Source organism: Pelodiscus sinensis, chromosome 6 (assembly GCF_049634645.1).
Source record: "Pelodiscus sinensis isolate JC-2024 chromosome 6, ASM4963464v1, whole genome shotgun sequence".
NCBI classification, from domain to species: Eukaryota; Metazoa; Chordata; order Testudines; family Trionychidae; genus Pelodiscus; species Pelodiscus sinensis.
In genome coordinates this window covers 105,314,318-105,335,881 of record NC_134716.1, presented here as the reverse complement: position 1 = coordinate 105,335,881, position 21,564 = coordinate 105,314,318, and the positions used below count along the sequence as shown (strand labels likewise).

The 21,564-nt window shown below is 47.1% G+C and overlaps 1 protein-coding gene and 1 long non-coding RNA gene across 6 annotated transcripts in view; one reads left to right on the top strand and one right to left on the bottom strand.

Annotated features, from left to right (window-relative positions):
* LOC142829966 (uncharacterized) overlaps positions 1 to 9,170 on the top strand; it is a 66,267-nt gene extending 57,097 nt beyond the window's left edge. Inside the window, exons 2-3 of the long non-coding RNA XR_012904945.1 lie at positions 6,567 to 6,693; positions 9,034 to 9,170. This is a non-coding gene — a long non-coding RNA (uncharacterized LOC142829966). The remainder of the gene's footprint in view (positions 1 to 6,566; positions 6,694 to 9,033) is intronic.
* CPLANE1 (ciliogenesis and planar polarity effector complex subunit 1) overlaps positions 1 to 21,564 on the bottom strand; it is a 171,681-nt gene that overhangs the window by 136,379 nt on the left and 13,738 nt on the right. For all 5 annotated transcript variants that reach the window (XM_075932522.1, XM_075932519.1, XM_075932523.1 and 2 more), the window contains exons 5-7: positions 17,204 to 17,436; positions 9,846 to 9,952; positions 269 to 425 (exon numbers count right to left, since the gene is read on the bottom strand). In XM_075932522.1, coding sequence (XP_075788637.1) covers positions 269 to 425; positions 9,846 to 9,952; positions 17,204 to 17,436 — 497 coding nt within the window. The remainder of the gene's footprint in view (positions 1 to 268; positions 426 to 9,845; positions 9,953 to 17,203; positions 17,437 to 21,564) is intronic.

Genomic DNA, 21,564 nt, shown 5'->3' with positions numbered 1-21,564 from the left:
CACTGACTTTGCCTAGTAATGAGAGGTCAGATATGGTGTGTTAGTTGGAGAGAATTTCTATATCAAGTTTTGGCGTTTTATGAATTAAGCAGATGGATCCATTTTCTGGAGAGCCATACTTTTCTGAAGGAGAACTTCCTAGCTATGAATTGGTTATGAATTAAGAGCAAGCCTGAGAGGTAATTCTAAAACACTTTTTAATTAGGACACTTACCAAACTGTATGTTTGCAACATTAGCTGTAATGATCTACTGTGTACCAATCATACCTTTGGATCATTTTGATTAATGGCTACTGCCAGTAAAAGTCCATCCCTTGAAAATGTAGAAAGCAAAGCTCCTCTTGACTTTACTGACACACATACTGGAACCAGAGTAGACAGGTAACATGCTTGTTGGGCCCAGAGGATATGGTACGGTAAAGAACTGTAAAAAAAAAAATTATGAAAGAATATTACATGGAAAAACTCTCTCTCTCTCTCTCACACACACACACACACACACACACACTCACACTCACACTCACACTCACACACTCACACTCTTCCACCACCACCACCCCCAGGTGCCCTTTAGGAGGGGGGCAAGGGAAAGTGCATAGTCTGCTGAATTCCTCACTCTGACTGGGAGTGCAGAGAGCAGACAAGCTGTGTCCTTTGCTCTCCCCCTCCCCCCAAGACACAGACAGAAGGGGAAGAACAAGGAGCCTTGGTACAAATTTTTCTTATTTTAAAAAAAATGTATCGAGTTAAGGACCCGAACAACACTGAATAAATGTGCTCATGGTGCATAAACAATCTAGGGAAATACAAATTAGATGGAGCTACTATAAAAGGTAGCTTCCCTCTTAGAAAGGATCAATCAATTTCATGCATATGAAAAGGAAAATTACTTCCCAGGAAGGAGTACTGCAGAAAAAGACATGAGGATCATAGTGGATAACTAGCTAAACAGGAATTGTGATGGGGTGCGATCACAGAAGACCCCTTTTGGGGTGCTTCCCAGAGTGCTGACAAAGCCACTGACATTCACCTTCTTGCTCTCTGGGGTTTCTTACCACCATGACCTGCTGGGCCAGTTCGTCTGGTCTCTCCCAGCCAAGGCACAGAGCTGAGATCACACCCCGCCCTCCTGCCTCGAGGAGCAAGACAGATGCTGAGATTCTTCAGGTCAGAGGAAAATACAATTTTGGGCCCACCTTCAAGGAAACCACTCCTCAAATGGTATCAGAACCCCAAATGAATTATTTAGGTAAGCCCCCTTTAACAATAAAAGGAGGATGTACATGCTGATTACTCCCCCAGGTAACAATAATTTAACTAGGCTTAATAATAAAATCACTTTTATTAAGTAAAAGCAATACGATTTAAGTGGTTATAAGTGAAAAAAGGCAGAGCAAAGTAGATTACAAATTTAAAATAACAAAAAATGCTTAGCTAATTCTAACATATGCTCAAACTTATTAAAACTCACCCTAAAATTGCTATTTTTTTCCAGCTAAACCTCCAAACCAGGGAAGTCTCCTTTTCCCTGGGGTCTTTAGTTTTTCCTCTTGGGTGTGTCACACCAACCAAACACCAAGAAACTGCTAGCTTCCAATCGTTTCGTAGATTCCACTTTGGGTGGGAATCAGTGTCTCCCCAAAGGTGCACGTCAACATGGGCGCGCACCAAAAATTTGCCTAATGCCCACCTTCAGCAGAGCTGTGCAGTAGCTGCTTAGTTACTCTGGGAGCAGCAGGGCAGCCCACACATGGCCCAGGGCTGAAGCTGTGGGCTGTATAGCAGGTGGCGGCTGCTCAAGTGGCCCCAACTAGGGCCAAGGCCAGAGCCAGAGCCGTTTATCGGGCAGCTGCGGTGGCCCCGTCCAGGGTCAGAGCTGGAGCCACGTGTCAGGTGGCAGTGGTGGCCGCAGCTAGGGACAGATCTGTGTATCGGGTGACAGCAGCCATGTGTCAGCAGCTCTGGCACCCCTACTGGAGCCAGAGTCACATGTTGGGCAGCAGCGGCGGCCTCAACTGGGGCCGGAGCCTCGTGGCGGGCAGCAGCTGCAGCTGTGTGTTGTCTGCTGTGGCAGAACTGTGTCGGGCAGGCACCCATCAGCAAGCTCCAAGTCCAGGCAAGGTGCTCCTCTAGCTGCAGTGGGGCAGGCAGCCCATGGGCTGAGAGAGCTGGTCTTTGTCCGCTATGCTAGAGCTCGTAGGGAACTTCCCTCCATGACCCTGAGGGAGCAGCCCAGCAGCAGCACAAGGCAAGCGGGGCTGCAAGGCTCTCATAGACCTGCACAGCCAGCAGAGGGCTGTGACTATGGGCAGAGGGAGGCGGCCATGTAATGGTCTTCCAGGCAGGCAGGGCGAGCGGCCAGGCAGACAGAGAGAGATGGAGGAGTTCAAATCAGCCACCGAGAGCAGGAAAAGATCAGAAAGGGGTGTGGAATGCAGACCTTAAATGGAAAGTGAGCTGATCCTCTAAGGACACAACTGTGTATGGAAAGTGTGCAGGGGGGAAGGGGTAGAGGGGAGACAGCGGAGGCTTCTGCTGATGCGCCAACATTTTGATCAGGATGGTTTGGGAGCTGCTTTGCAAGGAGGAGAAATATGGTCAGGGCCTATCCTAAGGGAAGAGGGTGGGCATTTAGCTAATGTTGCTGCAGCAGCCCCACAAGGCTGACAGGTCATCATGTCAAGGACTCTGGACCACATTTTTTCCCCCCAAGTGTCTCTAGTGGGAAAGGGGGGGGGGGGGGAGGTTGGTAAACTTTTGTGAGACTCAGTAAGAATGAAAAATTTCCTGTTTTGTTTTCTTTTCTTTCTAGCATGAATAAGATTTATTTTTCAGACTAAAGAAACTTAGATGCCAGGATTAAATCACAATAGCAGCAGAAATGCAGAACTGCAGGGTTAATCAATAAGCAGATATCAATAAGCAGATTGTGGAACAAATATAGTACATTGGCACTTTAGGGTCAGCCATAATAATAAGGATGTGTTTGTAAAAGTTCTGATTTAACAACTCTTTTTATTCTTTGTGCCTGGGAAAGGTCTGTTTTCGTATTCTTTCTTCCATTATATATACAAATAAAATGTCAGTAACTGGTCGGTGCAATGGTAGCACACATCCAAACAAGTGCACATGAACTCAATATTGGTGCACAAAACAAAACTCACTCCGCTCATGGATGGAAAATCTTAGAAAACAGAAAATTCTGTTTCTACATTCCACCCATACATGGAATTACTTGGTCAGTCGTTACCAGTTGAGGTAGTCATGTGACTTCCTAAGACCAACCACTACCTAAGACCAAGCAACTAGCGTTGAGTCACTACCTGATAAGCACGCGTGTGGGCAATCATGGACAATTACGCAAAACTAACTAACAGAGAGAGGCAGCAAGGGGAGGGGGAGGGGGAGGAGCAAGAGCCCATGCTTGGGGGAGCCAACTTAAAAGCCAGTTTCCCCCAGCAACAGCTCGGGGGGGGGGGGGCGGGGGAGACAGAGGATGCCAGGCTCTTAATACACTTAAAAGGTGGAGCCGCAGTGGGGGGAGAGGGGGAAGGGCACGCGTTGGGAAGAAAGTGTTACTCCCCCTGTGCAGTAACTTCTGTACTTCGAGATGTGTGTCCCCGTGGGTGCTCCACTATAGGTATCAGGTTCATCCCGGTACCGCAGTCCGGAGAGTTTTTCCTAGCAGTAGTCCCTGGCAGACTGCGCATGCACAGAAGACTCCACGCGCTGTTCGTGCCTTTTCTGTGTCACGCGGTCCGAAGTGCCTGTTCCTCCTAGCCAGGACATCTGAAAAATATAAGCATAAGAGTTCCAAAGCAGGGAGGAGGGCGGGTCGTGGAGCACCCACGGGGACACACATCTCGAAGAACAGAAGTTACTGCACAGAGGGAGTAATACTTTCTTCCTCTTCGAGTAGTGTCCCCGTGGGTGCTCCACTATAGGTGAGTATGAAGCAGTAGCTCAAGTTGTGCATCGGCGTAGTCATCTGTGCACAGATGAAAGCACTGCCCGAGCCACCGCAGTATCCACAGCCATGAAGCGATCAAGGGCATAATGTCTCACAAAGGTCGATGTGGAATACCAGGTAGCGGCGCAGCATACATCGCGCAAGGGAACATCCTTGAGGAAAATCATCGAGGTGGCCATGCTCCTGGCCAAATGTGCCTTAGGGTTAGAGGGCAGCGGCTTGTTACGGAGAGCGTAGCAGCATGAGATACAGTTCACACTATGAGATGCAATACGCTGTGAAGACAATTGGTGACCTCTGGAGCGGTTCGCAACTGAAAGCAAGAGGCGTTGTGACTTTCAGAAGGAGCGTGTCCTGTCCAAGTAGAAGGCAAGCGCTCTCGTAACATTAAGGGTGCATGTTCCAGAGCACAATGCGGTTTTGGGTTAAAGGTGGAAAGGGCGATAGGCTCATTAATGTGGAATGACGAATTAACCTTTGACAGGAAGGCGGGATGGCAGCGCAGTGTCACACCTTGTTCGGTAAACAGTGTATACGGAGGGTCAGCCAAGACAGCTGCCAATTTGCCAACATGACGGGCTGACGTGATGGCAAGCAGTAATGTAACCTTCATAGTGATGGTCACCAGGTCGCAAGGTGCTAACGGCTCGAAAGGAGGATGGGTAAGGGTGTCCAGTACGAGGCCCAGGTCCCACGGCTCTGAGACGGGCTTGTGTGGAGGGTAGAGATTAGCAATTCCTTTCATGAATCTTTTGATCAGTGGATGCGCGAATACTGAGGAGCCATCCGTTGGAGGACAAAAGGCAGAGATTGCCACCAAGTGAACTTTAAGCGAAGAATTTGACAAACTTTGTGATTTTAAGTAAAGAAGATAATCCAGAATATGATGGATAGGTACTTGCAGCAGACACATGTTCAGTGACTGGCACCAGGCTTGAAAGCGACGCCATTTATAGCGGTAGGACTTTTGAGTAATTTGACGTCTACTGTGCACTAGTATATCCCTGACTGCCTGTGAGCAAGCTAACTCTGGTCCTTGGAGCCAGTTAGGAACCACGCTGTGAGATGCAGGCTGTCGAAGCTCAGGTGAAGGAGAGTGCCATGCTGTTGTGAAAGTAAATTGCGCAATAGCGGTAGTTGCCGAGTTTGGGATAAGGACGTTCACATGAGTTGAGGCGGCCAAGTTTGTCGGGGCCAAAAGGGTGCTATCAATATCACCGTTGTAGTGTCCACGAGAATCTTCGCTATCACACGCGATATCAACGGGATGGGTGGGAAGGCGAATAGCAGGTGTCATGCTCCCCAATCGAGAAGGAAGACAACTCCCTGCGAGTCACTGCCTATGCCCACCCTTGAACAATAAAGGCGGCATTTTTTGTTGTGTCGAGTCGCAAAAAGGTCCATGTCTGGATAGCCCCAAACCTCGAATAGGTTGCGGACTACTCCGTCGAGCAGCTCCCATTCGTGCTGCAAATGGAAGGTTCTGCTCAATGCATCGGCAATGGTACTGCTCTTGCCCGGAAGGTAAGTGGCCTAAAGTATAATTTGGCGTTGGACTGCCCAATTTCAAAGGCGCATGGACTCTGCACATAGGCATCTGCATCTGGCACCGCCCTGCCGGTTGATATAGTAAACTGTGCAGATGTTGTTGGTAAGAATCTGTACCGCAGTACTGCGCACATCATGAAGGAAATGTCTGCAGGCATTGAAGACTGCCTGTAACTCCAGAAAGTTTATGTGGAGGAGGGATTCGTGGTGACACTATAGTCCCTGAACCTGAAGATGGTCCATATGCGCCCCCCAGCTCAATAAAGACACATCCATGGTGATCTGAAGAGACGAGGTCTGAGCGTGAAAGGGGACGCCTGCTAATGTATTGCTCAGGTCGCGCCACCAAGCTAGGGAGTCCCTAACACAATTGGGGACTACCACACATCTGCAAGTATTGTCGGTACCTGGCATACAGATTATGAGAAGCCAATGCTGAAGGCATCGTATATGAAGTCATGCATGTGGAACTATGTACGTTGCTGCCGCCATGTGCTCGAACAGCTTCAGACATGTGAGTATGGAAACCCTTGGAACCGTGAGCAAGGTATTTGCTAAGTCCCGTATGATGTGGGATCTGTCGAGAGGTAGGTATGCAGTAGCAGCCCTGGAGTCCAGCCTCGCTCCAATGAACTCGAGGGACTGGGACGGAATCAGGGAAGACTTTGGTATGTTGATGATGAAGCCCAGAGCCTCGAACGTGTCTCTGGTGGTATCGACCACAGCTTGTGCCTCACGTGCTGTGGGAGCCTTCAGCAAACAGTAGTTCAGGTAAGGAAAAATCGTGATGCCCGATCGCCAGAGGTGAGCAGTGACAACCGCTAGAGTCTTAGAGAAAACTCTCAGTGCTGCCGACAGTCCAAAGGGGAGCACTGCATATTGATAGTGGCCATTGCCTAAGGTAAAATGCAGGAACCTCTTGTGGGCTGGGGGAACAGGCACGTGGAAATACACGTTTTGGACGTTGAGGGATGCAAACCAGTCCCCTTCGTTCAGTGCTGGAATGATAGAGGCTAGAGTAACCATCTTGAACTTTTGTTTTCTTAGATGACAGTTTAGACCGTGGAGATCAAGGATAGGCGTCCACCTGCCGGACTTCTTTCGTGTGAGGAAGTACCGTGAATATAAACCTCTGCCTCTGAACTCGTATGGAACTGTTTCCACCGCTCCAATGGTAAATAGATGTACGACCTCCTGCCATAGCAGGGGCTCATGAGAGGGGTCCCTGAAAAGGGATGGGGAAGGAGTAGCGAGAGGGGGCAGGATGGAAAATGGAATGGTGAGGCCGGAGGTCGCGATCTCTCTGACCCATCGGTTGGTAGTTATGGCGTACCAATGGGGACGGTAAGGCCTCAATCGGTGGTGAAACAGCTTGGTTACTTCACCGGGAGCCTCTCAAAGGGGAATAGCGCACGGTCCCTCGACTCACGCATCAAACTTGCTGCAAAGACTGTTGCTGACTCAATGCCTTAGTAGGTTGCTGGCACCGTTTCGGAGGGCGTTGCCTCTGCCTCTGCTGATCATAAGGCCTGAAGCGCGACGTGGCATATGAAAAGGGCCTCTGTCTGTTGTGGGGACCGACTGTCTTATGCCTGAAGGGCGGCGTGTACATCCCAATTGTTCTCAGGGTTTTTCAGGAGTCCTTTCCAGAATGGAATACATGGTCGGTGTTCTGTGCGAATAGGGAACGCCAGTCAAAAGACAGGTCCTCCACTTTAGGCTGGAGATGATAAGAGGCATCGCGAGTGTAGCGATGATGGCTATGATATGAGCGTCCAGGAGAGTATGAGCTCACACTCCTATAATGGTAGTGGTGTGAACGAGCCCGGGAGATCAGTGAATGTGACCGGAACGAACAGAGAGACGGGGATCTGGAATAATAAGAGCTGGGTTAACGGAGAGGTGTAATGGATCGTCTTGGAGACATCCAATAACATCTTGAGGGCGATCAGTGCCTGTCATAATCTCATCTGTCACGGTGCGGTGAGGTCGAAGGCTCAAGCGAAAACATCGCCCTGTTTGGACTGGGCAAAGGTGTACACATACGCCTGGTTTTCCTCTGGGCTTTGGTAGGAACTGTCATAGGCAGTGGAGGACTACTGGGGACTGAGATGACCGATCCGGATTCAGATTGTTCTTGTCCCAGGGATGGTGATCTAGTCAATGAGGCCGGTGAAGGCAGTGCCGAGCCTACTTCCAATGGTGAGAGCTGCACCGGTTCCACGGACGGTGCCAAATGTAGCTGCAATGCCAAGTCTTGCGCCGGCTTTCTCCGTGCCTCCCTTGGTGCTATCTCTGCCCTCGGTGCCATTGGTAAGGCAGGGGTAATGCTTGCTGCCTTTTTCGGCGCCGGCTCTGGTCTTGGTGCCATTCTCGGCTCTGGCTTCAGTCCCGGTACCGCCAGCGATGCCACTTAAGGTAGAGGTGCCACATAAATGCTCAGTGCCGCTGCTAGCGGCAACTCGGGGCGCAGTGCCGGGCGGGACACCAGGGCCGACAAAGGCGCCGGGCTAGGCGCTGACGTACTTCGGGTGTAAAGAGGTTTTACCGGGCCGTGCCTTGGAGCGAGTCTGGACTTATACTCGGTGACGGAGTGGAGCTCTTAGTCTGGTGGGCCTTATGGGGCATCGGGGAGTCCGCCCATTGGCCCGCCGCATCAGCTGAAGCGCCTTGTTGAAAAGCAACATTTTCAGGCGCATCTCCCTGTAGCGCCTGGCCCTGGCAGTCAGCTTCGGACAATGGCCGCACTTGTGGGGAATGTGGCCTTCCCCCAAGCAGAGTATGCATCGGGAGTGGCCGTCCGATGCCGGCATAGCTTCGCCACATGAGACACATTTTTTGAAGCCCGGAGAGCCAGGCATGGTGAAGAGGAGACTGAGGGGGGATATGATAGAGCTCTATAAAATCATGAGTGGTGTGGAGAGGGCTGATAAAGAAAAGTTATTTATTAGTTCCCATAATAGAAGAACTAGAGGACACCAAATGAAATTAATGGGTAGCAGGTTTAAAACTAATAAAAGGAAGTTCTTCTTCACACAGCGTGTTGTTAACCTGTGGAACTCCTTGCCAGATGAGGTTGTGAAGGCTAGGACTATAATAGAGTTTAAAGAGAAGCTGGATAAATTCATGGAGGTTAGGTCCATAAAAGGCTATTAGCCAGGGGATAAAATGGTGTCCTTGGCCTCTGTTTGTCAGAGGCTGGAGAGGGATGGCAGGAGACAAATCGCTTGATCACTGTCTTCGGTCAACCCTCTCTGGGGTACCTGGTGCTGGCCACTGTCGGCAGACAGGATACTGGGCTAGATGGACATTTGGTCTGACCCAGTACGGCCATTCTTATGTTCTTATGTACTAATGTGCCCACGGATAACGGTAACAACAAACAGGAACCAAACTGTTTGGTTTTTTGGGGTTTTTTTAAACTAACTAAGAAATAACAACAACTTTAACAAATTATAACGACGAGGAAGGGGGCTAACTGGGACGAACGAGTAACTAACTAATTTTTCCTCAGAGTGGAGCAGGAGCTTGTTCCAACTCCGTCTGCAGCCATGGACGGTTAGGAGGAACTGGCGCTTCAGACCACGTGATGCAGAAAAGGCGCGAACGGCACCTGGAGTCCTCTGCGCATGTGCGGTCCGCCGGGGCTACTGCTGGGAAAACTCTCCCGACTGCAGCGCCGGGACGAGCCCTACGCCTATAGTGGAGCACCCACAGGGACACCACTCAAAGAGAAATCAGCTGATTTCTGGCTCGCACTGGGATACCCAGCTACGCCTCTGCTTTTTAAATATATTAAGAGCCTGGTGGCCCTTAATACATTTGAAAGTCAGAGCCACAGTGGGGCTACTCCTGGGTCCAGGAGTTAACCCTGCTGTGACTCTGCAGTTTCCTCCCTTATCAAATAGTGCTCTGTGGAACCCCAGAGCTGGTCTTAGGGGCGAGTGAGCAGGGTAGTCACCCGGGGCTGCCATTTTCAAAGGGCCGCAGCAATCTTAGGGTGGGCCAGCTTTTTTTTATTTTTTGGACCAGTTTTCCCCAGAGTTGTTTTTATTTTTTGCTTGACAGTTCCCCCCCCCCCCCTTCTTTTTTTTGGTCAACCAGTTTCCCAGGAGTGGGGGGGGGGGGGGGGGAGGACGGAGGGAGGGAGAGAGAGTGTGTGTGTGGTTTTTTTTTTAAGGGTTCCGTGGCTAAATAAATTTGGTAAACACTGAACTAATCAAATTAAACACCATTTAATATCCCTACTTCAAAATGCTTTACCAAAAATAAAATCAACTATTCCTTGTAAAACTGTTAGTGAATTTCAAGTAACTTTAAACTCACCTAATGTATCTGAAGCTATTTTCATGCCACCGCAGCGCTAAAAATGTCAGCATCAAGCATTCCCCAGAATAAAACGTGAAAGAGCACAAGCAGCAGTCACCTAGTATCTGTAAAGAAACAATTTTTTCTTTTTATAAATTTACTTGATTGATCAATGCAATACCCATTATCACAACTAAAAACAAAATTAATAAAATATTTTCTCTGAGATTCAAAAGAGAAGAAAAAACAAAAACAATTTGTCAACCATCCTACAACCTAACTTAAAGTATCCCAGTATCTTACAAGATACAACAATTTGTTTTACTAAAAACTGAATATGAGAAGGATTTCTCTGAATAGGTAATATATTGATTATGTGATCTTGCTAGGCAACATACCTTGTTATATTGTACTAGCATTCAGTTGTTGTATTAATTCAAATCACTCATTTTTTTTGTTTGTGCAATTCAACTAGAAAGCATGACAGACCTCTACAGGGTCCCACATTCCCCCCTCTAAGATTTACTGGTTTGAAAAGAAAATTTCCACAACAGACTTTTGATGCTTTAAAAAGCTATAGTCTTCAGCTGTTAAAAATGCATATTTAAAAGTTGCCTGCACTCAAATCTTCACTTGCTACCAAAAATCAAAACTTTTCATACTTATTAAAAAGGAATTTCTCAGATAAGCAAACTAAAAATGGTGGCTCTGGGTAGCGTGCTAAAATTCCATGAATCCTTATGTACAAGGTTAGAACAAGTCCGCCACAGATACATCGGATGTTACACCGCTATTCTACTAGTTTATTTGAAAAATAATGAAGTTAAAAACATAGAAAATTACTCAAATACCCTTACGCATGAGATGAATAGAACACGTATGCAAGCACTTTGGCAGGACTGGTTTTATTACTACTTCACAGTCAATCCCACAGATTGCATTTATACAGACAAAAATGAATTGGTTGCGAAAAAATACATATATGATGCATGAGCTGAGAGAGAACAGTTAAGACACTGTTTTTCACCGGCTTTGGAATCTCACTTAGCTTCCCTTAGCCAAAAGGATCAATAATGTACAGCCTCAAACCGATGGTTTTAAAACCAGAAAGAAGAGTACTGGAGAAATCTTCAGAGCTTTCTAACACATACATAAATAATCACCTTTCCTAAATCCATTATGAATAAATATATACATACATGATGGAATTCCAGAAGGAAAGGCCTTCCAAATTTTTGATCTCTCAATCAGATCTGCATTAGAAGCTCCCTGTGCCTCTACAGACTCATATTGAAGTAACAGGGTTATGAGCACTTACAAAAAAACCCACTTATGCTGATCAGCTCGCAGGGCTGAAGCCCAAAACTGGATTCTTGTAACAAAAGCTGAGATAGCAAAAAATTAAAAGTATGTTGCAACAACATTTTGTAATTTTAATAATACTTTAAGATGACATACATATTCTTGGTCTCTAATTGAAAAGTGACTTACTTTACCATAACTGGAGTTCTTTGACATATGTGATCCACATAGATACTACATTCTGGGTGTGCATACACTCCAGGGTCCCAAGATCAAAAGATTTGTCATGAATGTGTCCACTGATCTGCACCTGCATCCTGTGTCTTCTTTTGTTCTTAACTCAAAGCATAAAGGATGGTTTGGACAGACCTCTTTCAGTTCCTTTTCTACCACAAGTCACTTAGAAAATAATTCAAAGCAACAGGATAGGATGGGCAAAAAATACCCTTAGAGACCATATACTTTGTTAAACTTTAGTCAGATAAATAGTTTTCCTTTCTTTTTTGAATGGTGTTCCCTATGGGTATTTTCCACCATGGGTAATTCCTAAACCAGTGATGTTCCTAAGCTTTTTAAGACTGAGGAACATCAAAAAATTTTTTTTGAGGAACACCAAGGATTTTTTTTGGTGGTGGTGGGGTTACTGAGCGCAAAAAAAAAAAAAAAAAAAAGTTGCCTGTCCCTTTTAGGGCAGCCATTTTGAACTTTGTTGTTTTCCACAGCACACCACTGTGCCATGGAACACAGTTTAAGAAGCACTGTCCTAAACAATATTCATCGACAAAAAGGATGGAATGGACCATGCAGGACTGCTGAACTGAAGGATGCATCTGCCAAAGAAACATGTACCGTAGTGTAATGTCTAGTAAAGGTACGCAAAGAGTCTCACATATCCATCTACCAATCTCCAGGATGACATCCTAAACAAAAGCCATGAGGCTGCCTGAGGTTGTAGGGGAGAAACTCTGGTGCTTACTAACATGGGTATGCAATCTTTGAATATAAGAACAACCACCTGGACTCCATCTTGGCTGGCCTTCTCTTTCCTCCCTTGAGAGTATTTTCTTGCTCTTTTGACAGGAAACTAGATGGACACATGATCTGGGTTCTTCCTGGCAACAACACATTATTAAGAGCTGCCTCAACCAGTTCTGAGTGGCAAAATCTGGAGCTGCTTAGAGGTGTACACCAGCACCATATGTGTAGATCTGGTTGGGAGGGTGAGCTTACCTGCACACAAGGGGTCTGTTACCAGCTGCCATGCCTTCTGAGGACAAACACACACCCATAACAAGTCAGGGAGAGAGAGTGGGCCAACCATCACTGGACAGCTAACATCACTTGATCACTCCTTACCTATGATACCATCTGCAGATGGAATCCAGAGCTGTCTCATCACCGTGAGGGTCTTCAATCTGCAGGACATGGGAGAGACTCCCTAATCCTCCATTTCCTTACCTAGTCCCATCCCAGGGTGAGTTCTCATATTTTGAGGGGTAGGAGTCTCCATCAGCTCATAGCAAAGCATTCATGACATTTATGGTCCTCAATATCCATTTAGAACAGAGGTCGGCAAAAGCCTCTCAGTGTGCCGGATCCAGCCTGCCTAGGGCTTTGATCCAATCAGCAAGGAAGTTCCAGGACCCGGCCCCTAGTGCGGGGGTCGGCAACCTACAGCAAGCGAGGCACACGTGCCGATTTTCAGCAAGCACGGGGGAGGGAGCTCAACCCAATCCCACCTCCCCTGCGCAGCCACTGGAGAGCGCTCCATCCTCTCTGCAGCATGTTAGGCTGCGGTGGGAGGAGGCAGCACTGGGGCTGAGACTCCTCAGCTGTTCCTTGGCAGGGATGGGAGGCAGTGTGGCCACGTGGCCAGGGGCTGGCCACGTGGCCAGGGGCTGGCCACGTGGCCAGGGGCTGGCCACGTGGTCAGGGGCTGGCCACGTGGTCAGGGGCTGGCCACGTGGTCAGGGGCTGGCCACGTGGTCAGGGGCTGGCCCCAGACCACGTGGCTGCCGCGTCTCCAGGTCGGCCCCAAACCGTGTGGCTGCCACAGCAATGGAGCCTCCTTCCAGAGCAACCAAGACAGCATGGCCGCAGCCATTATTGCTGGGGGCACAAAGCAAGGTAAGGTCTCCTCTCATGCCCAGACCTCTGCACCCCAAACCTCTCACTTCCCTCCCTCCGACCCCAGCAAGACTCGGCAAGCCAGCTTGCTTCGATAACCTTCCTTGTTCCTGCACCCTGTCTGCTAGCCAGAACCCTACCCTGCTCCTGCACCCTCTCTCCTGGCCACACACTGCACCCTCCCTTGTTCCTGCTCCCTCCACCTGGACAGACACCCTACTTCCCTCCCAGATCCTGCACTCCATATCCCTAACCTACTTGCTGGTAGACCTCTCTCATGCACTGTGCCCCTCATTTTTGTCCCAGAGCTGTAAAATCCACTAACTCTGGAACCTCAGAAAAGTAAATCTGGTGTATGGAAAGCCCTGAACTTCAATATCCCACTTCTCTTCCCCTCAGCCTGTGAGGCTGGGTACCAGGAGTGAGGTGTCTCAGTTGCGGCCACATCAGTGAGCATTGGGGGTTTTTTTTAAGAGTTTTTTTGCTTCTCACTTGTGTGGTCCCCAACTGATTTTCCTATGGGTCAGTGACCCCGGACCCAAAAAGGGCTTTCCACCACTGCCATTAATATAGAAAATATTGAAATCTTTTGTGTTGGACATAATATTTTAATGTATTTAAAATTAAGTTTGATAAACTAACATGATAAAGTTAAAATGCTTAATCTATTTCATAATTTAAATTAAACCATTCTTACTAGCTGCAGGTGGTTCAGGAAATAAGCCTGCCCTGGCCTCTCCTCCCCCAGCACACAGATCCATGAATAAGTTAAATCTCTGTACGCCACTGCTGAAAAGTTGCTGACCCCTGCACTAAAAAGTAAGAGCTGCATCTTAATTTATAAAGCTTATGTAAGTAGGACTATTACTGACATTAAAAAGTATCACCAGCACTCGAATTTGTACATAGGAGGTGAATAAGTCAAATCTTGGCACTCCACCTCTGAAAGGTTGCTGACCCCTGCCCTAGCATGTTGCCTGTAAGTTGAATACAGGCAGGTGTATGGCCTGATTCATGTGGAATTCAGAGAGAACCTTTGGAAAGAACTTAGGGTGTAACCTGTAAGAAGGATCCACTTAGGGACCTTGAGCTTACCTACTCTTCTAGTGGGGGGCAACTGCTGTCACGCATGACATCTTCAGACAGAAGGTACCAGGGGGCAAGGGTTCAAAAGGAGGATTCATGAGCATTGACAACACAAGACTAAGGTCCCACAGTTGGAGTTGGTTTCAGTACAGAAAGAAAGATTCTGGAACAGCTTTTCAAAAACAGCCATTGGATAGATGAAAAAACCAGCAGTTATATACCAGAGGAAAATGGACGGCAGTGAGTTGAGAAACAGACCTGACTTCTTTAGGGAAAGAAAATATTCCAAGCTAGTAGGGATCTCTGAATATTCAGGAGGTATCTCATGATATTGCCAGTAGTTGTAAAATCTCTTTCGTTTAAACACATTTTCTCACGAAGAATTTCCTGCTAATAAGAATGGATTACACCTCTTCTGAATCAAAATACAGGACTATGTAGCACTTTAAAGACTAACGAGATGGTTTATTAGATGATGAGCTATCGTGGGCCAGATCTACTTCCTCAGATCAAATAGTGGAAGAAAATAGTCACAACCTTATATACCAAAGGATACAATTAAAAAAAATGAACACATATGAAAAGGACAAATCAAATTTCAGAACAGAAGGGGGATGCGGGGGGGGGGGGTAAATGTCTGTGAGCTAATGGTATTAGAGGTGATAACTGGGGAAGCTATCTTTGTAATGAGTAAGATAGCTAGAGTCTTTGTTGAGCCCCCCGCGTAGAGTGTCAAATTTTAGCATGAATGACACTTCAGAGGATTCCCTTCCAAGTGCAGATTTAAAAGGCTTCTGAAGCAGGAAGACATTCACCTCTTCTGAATGTCATCTTTCTAAGCTTTTTACCCATTCAAATGGCTATTAGATGAAGGGATAGTGGGTTGGAAAGTTTAATCTTGCTTTTCCTAAGTCAGCAGGTTTAAAAAATGGCTGGGTTCATATGCATAGACATGCTGCAATCTGAAAGATACTTGTGAACCAAAACATATTCAGCCAGTAAGATGCCCCAAGTATTACCATCATTTTCACCTACCTAATTTTCCTTAAAACACAAGTGGGAAATATACACCAATATCTCTGGCCACTAAACTAGGAACACTTCTGCTTTGGAATCATGATCCCAAGCTGTTTGGAAATAGTAGGCTGGGCATTTCTTGTTGTCTTGGGATGCAAAGAAGCCTTTTCCACAATGGAAATCCTCACTGCTGTAAGAAGTTCTATACCAGGGTTTCTCAATCAGTGGTACGAGTACCCTTAGGGGTACCTGAGAGAACTCTGGGGGTACATCAACACAACTGAAATTTGGAAAAAACTGAATTTTTGTTTTACGTTTTACAGCGCTTTATTATTTTTGTACTTTTTACACCCAAAAATGTCATTGCCCATCCAGCTATGATTAAGTTGTTTAAACAAATGTGTTGCAATGGTACAAATGGGGGTACTTTTTTAAAGGAGTACTTTTTTTTTTCTTTTTTAAATAAAGGTTGAGAAACACTGCTCTATACTACCAATACATGCAGTTCCCACTCAGTGCCCCTTGGAAGCACTTGCTGAAGCTATCTGCAGATGTGTTATTCCTGAGAGATGCATTATAAACGTGATCTGTTCCTGGATGCATCATCTCCAGAGCTTGATGGCCTCTGTGCAAAGGAGGTTGGACCTCAATCCTTCATGTTTATAAAGTAAATAGCAATCATTTTTCAACATAAGCTGAACATGCAGGGCATGGACAAAAGGCAGGAACTTTTTGCAGATCTCATGCTCTGTTCACAGTTCAAGGAGACTGATGTGTAGTTTGGATTTTGGTTAGGGCCACAAACTTTGAAGCCACATACTCATCCAGATACAAGCATCTCTTACTGGGCTGGGGTGTGTAAGAAACATTTACTTACTATAACTCTAGTTCTTCAGGATAGGATACAGATGTGTAGTCCACAACCCACTCCCTTGTCTCCTTTGCAGCAAAGTCTTGTGTCCTGGCATTCAGTGCAAAGGAACTGATTGATGGTTGGGGCAGCACCACCACATGTAGTCAAGGGAGGGACTACAGGCACAATACACAATCGCTGCCCCTTTCTCCAGGTTTTGCTAGGCAAATTTCTCTTGCTCCAGTATACTAGGTGCACACACACTTCAGGTCTTGCTAAACATGGACCTCTTTTATCAAATCCTGCATCTGCTGTGAAAGATGTAGTCATGGTGTAATGGTTTGTGAATGCATGTATTGACTACAACATAGCAGTTCTGCAAATGTCCAAAAAGGAAACAGCACTGAGAAATGTAATGGAATAAGCTTGCACCTGTGAACAGACATAGCCAGAGCTATTTCATATTTCCACTTGGAGACTGTTTGCAAAGAGACCGTTTGCCTGTGAAGAAACTGTTTGACCTTTCATGGATGTCTGCACATGACAAACAAACTGGAGAAGGAGTTATCCTGTGCCTACCCTTAGGCCCTGGTTTGGCACAAGGCACAGGCACAGACCAACAAATGCTGCTAGCAAAAAATCTTCCAGTTTTAGACACATGGAGAGTATGTGCACCCACAGTGGAATATTCACAGGAACCACCACCCAAGAATTAAAATATCCCCAGCACTTTTTTGAAAAGATCAGAAAAGAATATAAGGATCCATGCCAAAACCCAAAAGTAAAGCAGATTTTAAAGTTTATGGCTGTGAACAGTTATTATTCCATTTAAAATCTTTGTCATGTTTACTAGGATGCTCCATAACCAACATGTAACTCAATTTGCTTTATAAAGCACAAAAACAAGATTTATTTCCAATTAATACATTCAGATTATTTTTACATTTTTGAAAAGTATTCTGCATGCAGAGCTATTTTATACTTTTCTTACCTCATTTTTGATGAAATCAGCATTCATTCCAGATTCTTTATCTTCAGTGGAAGGCAACATAACTGATTCTTCCGGAATAATTTGTGACCAATGCCCAGCCAGTGAAGAATGTTCAGCAGAGGATATGTCTTTGCACTCTGTGCTTTCCCACAGAAAGACACATGCAGTAGGCGTAGTGAGTAACACCTTATTCCCATCTCCTGAGACATACAGGTACAATCTCATGGAGCACTCTGGAAAAATAACATGTCAGAAAAGTGAGTGGTTTTCAGTGTCCACAGATGTGTGAGAAGAGATTTTCCTAATAAAAGTTAAGAGTACTAGCTGACATGAAACCACTTTAAAAAAAAATTTATAAGGAATTTAGTGACCTATGTTAGACAAGAAAAAACAGTAGTACAATTCACACAATCTTTGTTGCTGGAGTAAGTCTCCAAATAGGCAAGGGAGGTATTATACATTACACCTCCATGCAAAGTGCATAGACACCTTAAGTTTCACAGTAGTATCAACCCATACAGTGATATCTTGCGTAAAGGTGGGACAAAAGAAAACCTGTTTTAAGATTTCTTTCAGATTGCTTTATCATGATTGGGTTACACTTGACAGTCTTCATCTTGATTAGAGTAATCTCCTGTTCATCCTGCTTCCCACATTTTCTCTTCCAAAGACAATGCAACACACAGATTTTCAGACTGTCTACTTTGTCACAAGTAACCATGTGAACCCCTCCAACTAGCTCTCCTCTTCACCACCATTACAAAATCAAACGTCTATGAACTTAGTTCTAAAGACTCTAGTCCAGTAGTTCCCAACTTTTTTTTAATACCGCCAACCAGCAAACTCGTTCAAAAACTTTGTGGACCAGCACTAAAACATCTTCATATTAATTATGGTAATTTCTTTGTAGATTCATTACGATAATTACTGTTACGCGGTCACATGTTATTTTACATTGCATCCATATGCACACAATGCATGTCATTGTGTGGATGGCAAGATCAAAATCATACATTGTGAAACAGGTGGCATGCTTTGCAAAATAGTTCTGGTTTTCACTGGAGAGAGGCAAAGAGGTACAGCAGGCAGGGCAGAAGAAGGAAGGCTGTGGCCAAGAAGAAGAAGAAGAGGGAGAACGAAAAGGGGGACCAAGCCAGGGAGAGGCTGGGCTGAAAGTGGGGGGCACTGACTCCAGCTCGGAGGGCTTCTCCTGCCTTGTCTGCTTCCCCACCCCAGCCACCTGAGTAGCGACAGCCCCTGTTCAACCTTGACTGCCCTACCAGGGGGTCCCTGAGCCAGCCCCCAGGGCTCTGGCCAGCTGGGTGACCCCTGCTCCACCACGCAGCCCAGTCATCACTAGAGCAGCCCCACTCAGCTATGCTGCCTGGTCAGCCCTGGAGCAGCCCCGGCCCACCACGCAGCTCAACCAACCCAAAGCAGCCTTACTTCGCCATGCAGGCTTGTAACCCCGAGAGCACCTCTGCCTGCTGGAGCAGCTACCTGCCACGTGGCCTCGCTGGCTGGGCCATGTGACTGCTATGGAGCAGAAACTCAGGCCGTGGTGAGGTTGCTCCAGTACAGACAGCTTCACCACAGCCCTGCTCCAGCCGCAGCACCACCATCCAGGCCACATGGCTGCCATGGAGCAGCAACTAGGGCCATGGTTGGGCTCCCTACTGGGGCAGCATGAGAGGAGAATTTTTAGTGTGCGCACAGGCATGCATCTTGGTAACCGTGTTCCACAGCAGACAGGGCTCATTAGCAGCCAGGGGTATGGCCTGGAAGAATGCACAACCTGGCAGGCAGGGGTTCGCAGTCCGCCACCAGTCCACGGACTGGTGGTTGGGAACTGCTGTTCTCATCTAAAGTCTAGATGGCACGTTTATCTGCTTCCTCGGTAATTGCCTGTGCATTAACCTTCACGCTATATGAATATAAGTACAGGCAGTCCCCGACTTACGCGGATCCAACTTACGTCGGATCCGCACTTACAAACGGGGCTCTCTCGCCCCGGAGCTCACAGGCAGCGGTCAGCCACCTTGACCTCCGGGGCGAGAAAAGCTGCTCCCGGTGCCCCTGGTCTGCTGGGGACCGTCTCCAGCAGACCAGGGGCATCGGGAGCAAAGCAGCAGCCCCGGCGGGTTTGCTCGCGGTGCCCCTGGTCTGCTGGAGACGGTCCCCAGCAGACCAGGGGCACCGCGAGCAAACCCGCAGCCATGGCGGGGTCCCGCGCTTCTGAGGCTTTGCTCTGGCTGGACTGGAGCAAAGCCACAGCAAAGCCTCAGAAGCGCGGGACCCCGCCACGGCTGCGGCTTTGCTCCCAGTGTCCCTGATCTGCTGGGGGGGGGAGGGGGGGGCCCAGCTAGTGTGCCCCCCCCCCCCCCCCAGCAGACCAGGCTTTTGTTGTGGACCCTAGGGCAGAGCAGCTGGGGCGCTGCCGGTTGGTCCCGGAGCGCCGCTCTGGGCACTACTGGACCAACCCGGCAGCACCCCAGCCCTCTGCCCCAGGCGTCCTGATTCAGCCGCTGCTGGTCAGTTTCAGCAGCGGCTGAATCAGGACGCCTGGGGCAGAGCAGCTGGGGTGTTGCTGGGTTGGTCCAGCAGCGCCAAGGAGCCGCGCTACTGGAGCAACCCAGCAGCACCCCAGCTGCTCTGCCCCAGGCGTCCCCAAGTCAGCCGTTGCTGAAACTGACCAGCGCTGACTACAGGAAGCCTGAGGCACAGTTGCTCTGCCCCGGGCTTCCTGGAATCAGCGGCTGATCAGTTTCAGCAGCAGCTGACTTGGGGTTCTTAAGTTGAATCTGTATGTAAGTCAGAACTGGTGGTCAGTTTCAGCAGCGGCTGAATCTGGACGCCAGTTCCGACTTACATACAGATTCAACTTAAGAACAAACCTACAGTCCCTATCTTGTACGTAACCCGGGGACTGCCTGTATAGGCATACTGTGTCAGATTGTTATCTAGAAAAGTATTGTATTTTCCAATGTGTATTACTTGGCAGAGAAAATTCAATTTTGATAAATGCAATTTTGTTGCCCAGTCATCCAGTCATTAATAAATAAAGTTTATTAACAAATTAATAAACTCATGGGGGATTCCCATGGGCTCAGGACTTAGTTACAGAAGGAAAAAAAACATTTCTAACAGCACAGATCTTAGATCCAAATTCCCAAACCAGAAAACAATAAAACCTGATGGATTATCTAGACTTTGCCCTACTTACAGATGGTGAAGAGTCTTTTCTTGGAAATAGACATGTCCTCTATCCCCCTCAGTACCCAGAGAGCAAACTGAGTCAGAAACAAAGGAGGGAAAACCCAAAAATTCCTTTGCCTCAGTTTGAAATCCCTATCTACATTTCTATTGGCTGACTGCTACCTGGCTAGATACAGTTAACCCCTTAGTCCCCATCCCTCATGTTTATGATATGGTCCATGAGAAAACCTTCCCTCAACATGCCTTAATTTGTTTAAGAGGCTTAGGTGAGGAACCTTAACAAAGGCTCTCTCAAAGTATAAGGACACTATAACCACTGGATCATCTTTGTTCACATTTTTTGATCCCCCTCAACGAATTTTAACAGACTGATGTGGCATGATTTCCCATTACAAAAGCCAGGCTGACTGCCCAAACAGAATGAGGTTCATCTACGCATCCAATAATTCTGTTCTTTACTACAGTTTCAACCAATTTTGTAGTACTGAAATTAGGCTTACCAGCCTATAATTAACATAATCACTCAAGCCTTTTTTCAAAAATCAGATTTATATTAATTATTTGCCAATCATCTGGTACAGACACTGATTTAAGCAATAGGTTATATACCATAGCAAGTAAAATGATAATTTATTCAAAAACCACTTCTACTGAAACCTCAGTATGGAACAAGGGTTGCCAGGTGTCCAGTATTGACCCGGACAGTCCGGTATTTTCGCCTCCTATCCAGTTGGGGGGGGGAGGGGGGAGAGAGGATCAGAAAATACCAGACACCTGAAATGTCCGGTATTTTCTGATTTTTCTTTCCAGCCAAGAGACGAAAATACCGGACACCGGGCACCCTACAACACACTTGGCAACTGGGCCCAGCTCCCAGCACTCACCCACCCCGCCCCAGGACCCCCTGCTTACTTGGTTCCTGGGTCTTAGTGCTCAACTGCTCCACTCTTGCTATACCTATTGTGACTCTGCATGCACTTAAAGCTGTTTGAATGCTGGTTTTAGGGGTTATTTTTTTGGGGGGGGGGGTTGGCTTAACTCTCAGGGTCATTTTTTTTTCTCTCCATCAACAACTTTGGTCTCCCCCTCCCTCCCATAATTTTTCCCCCAGTGGTTTTTTTTTTTGGGGGGGGGGGGGGGAGAGC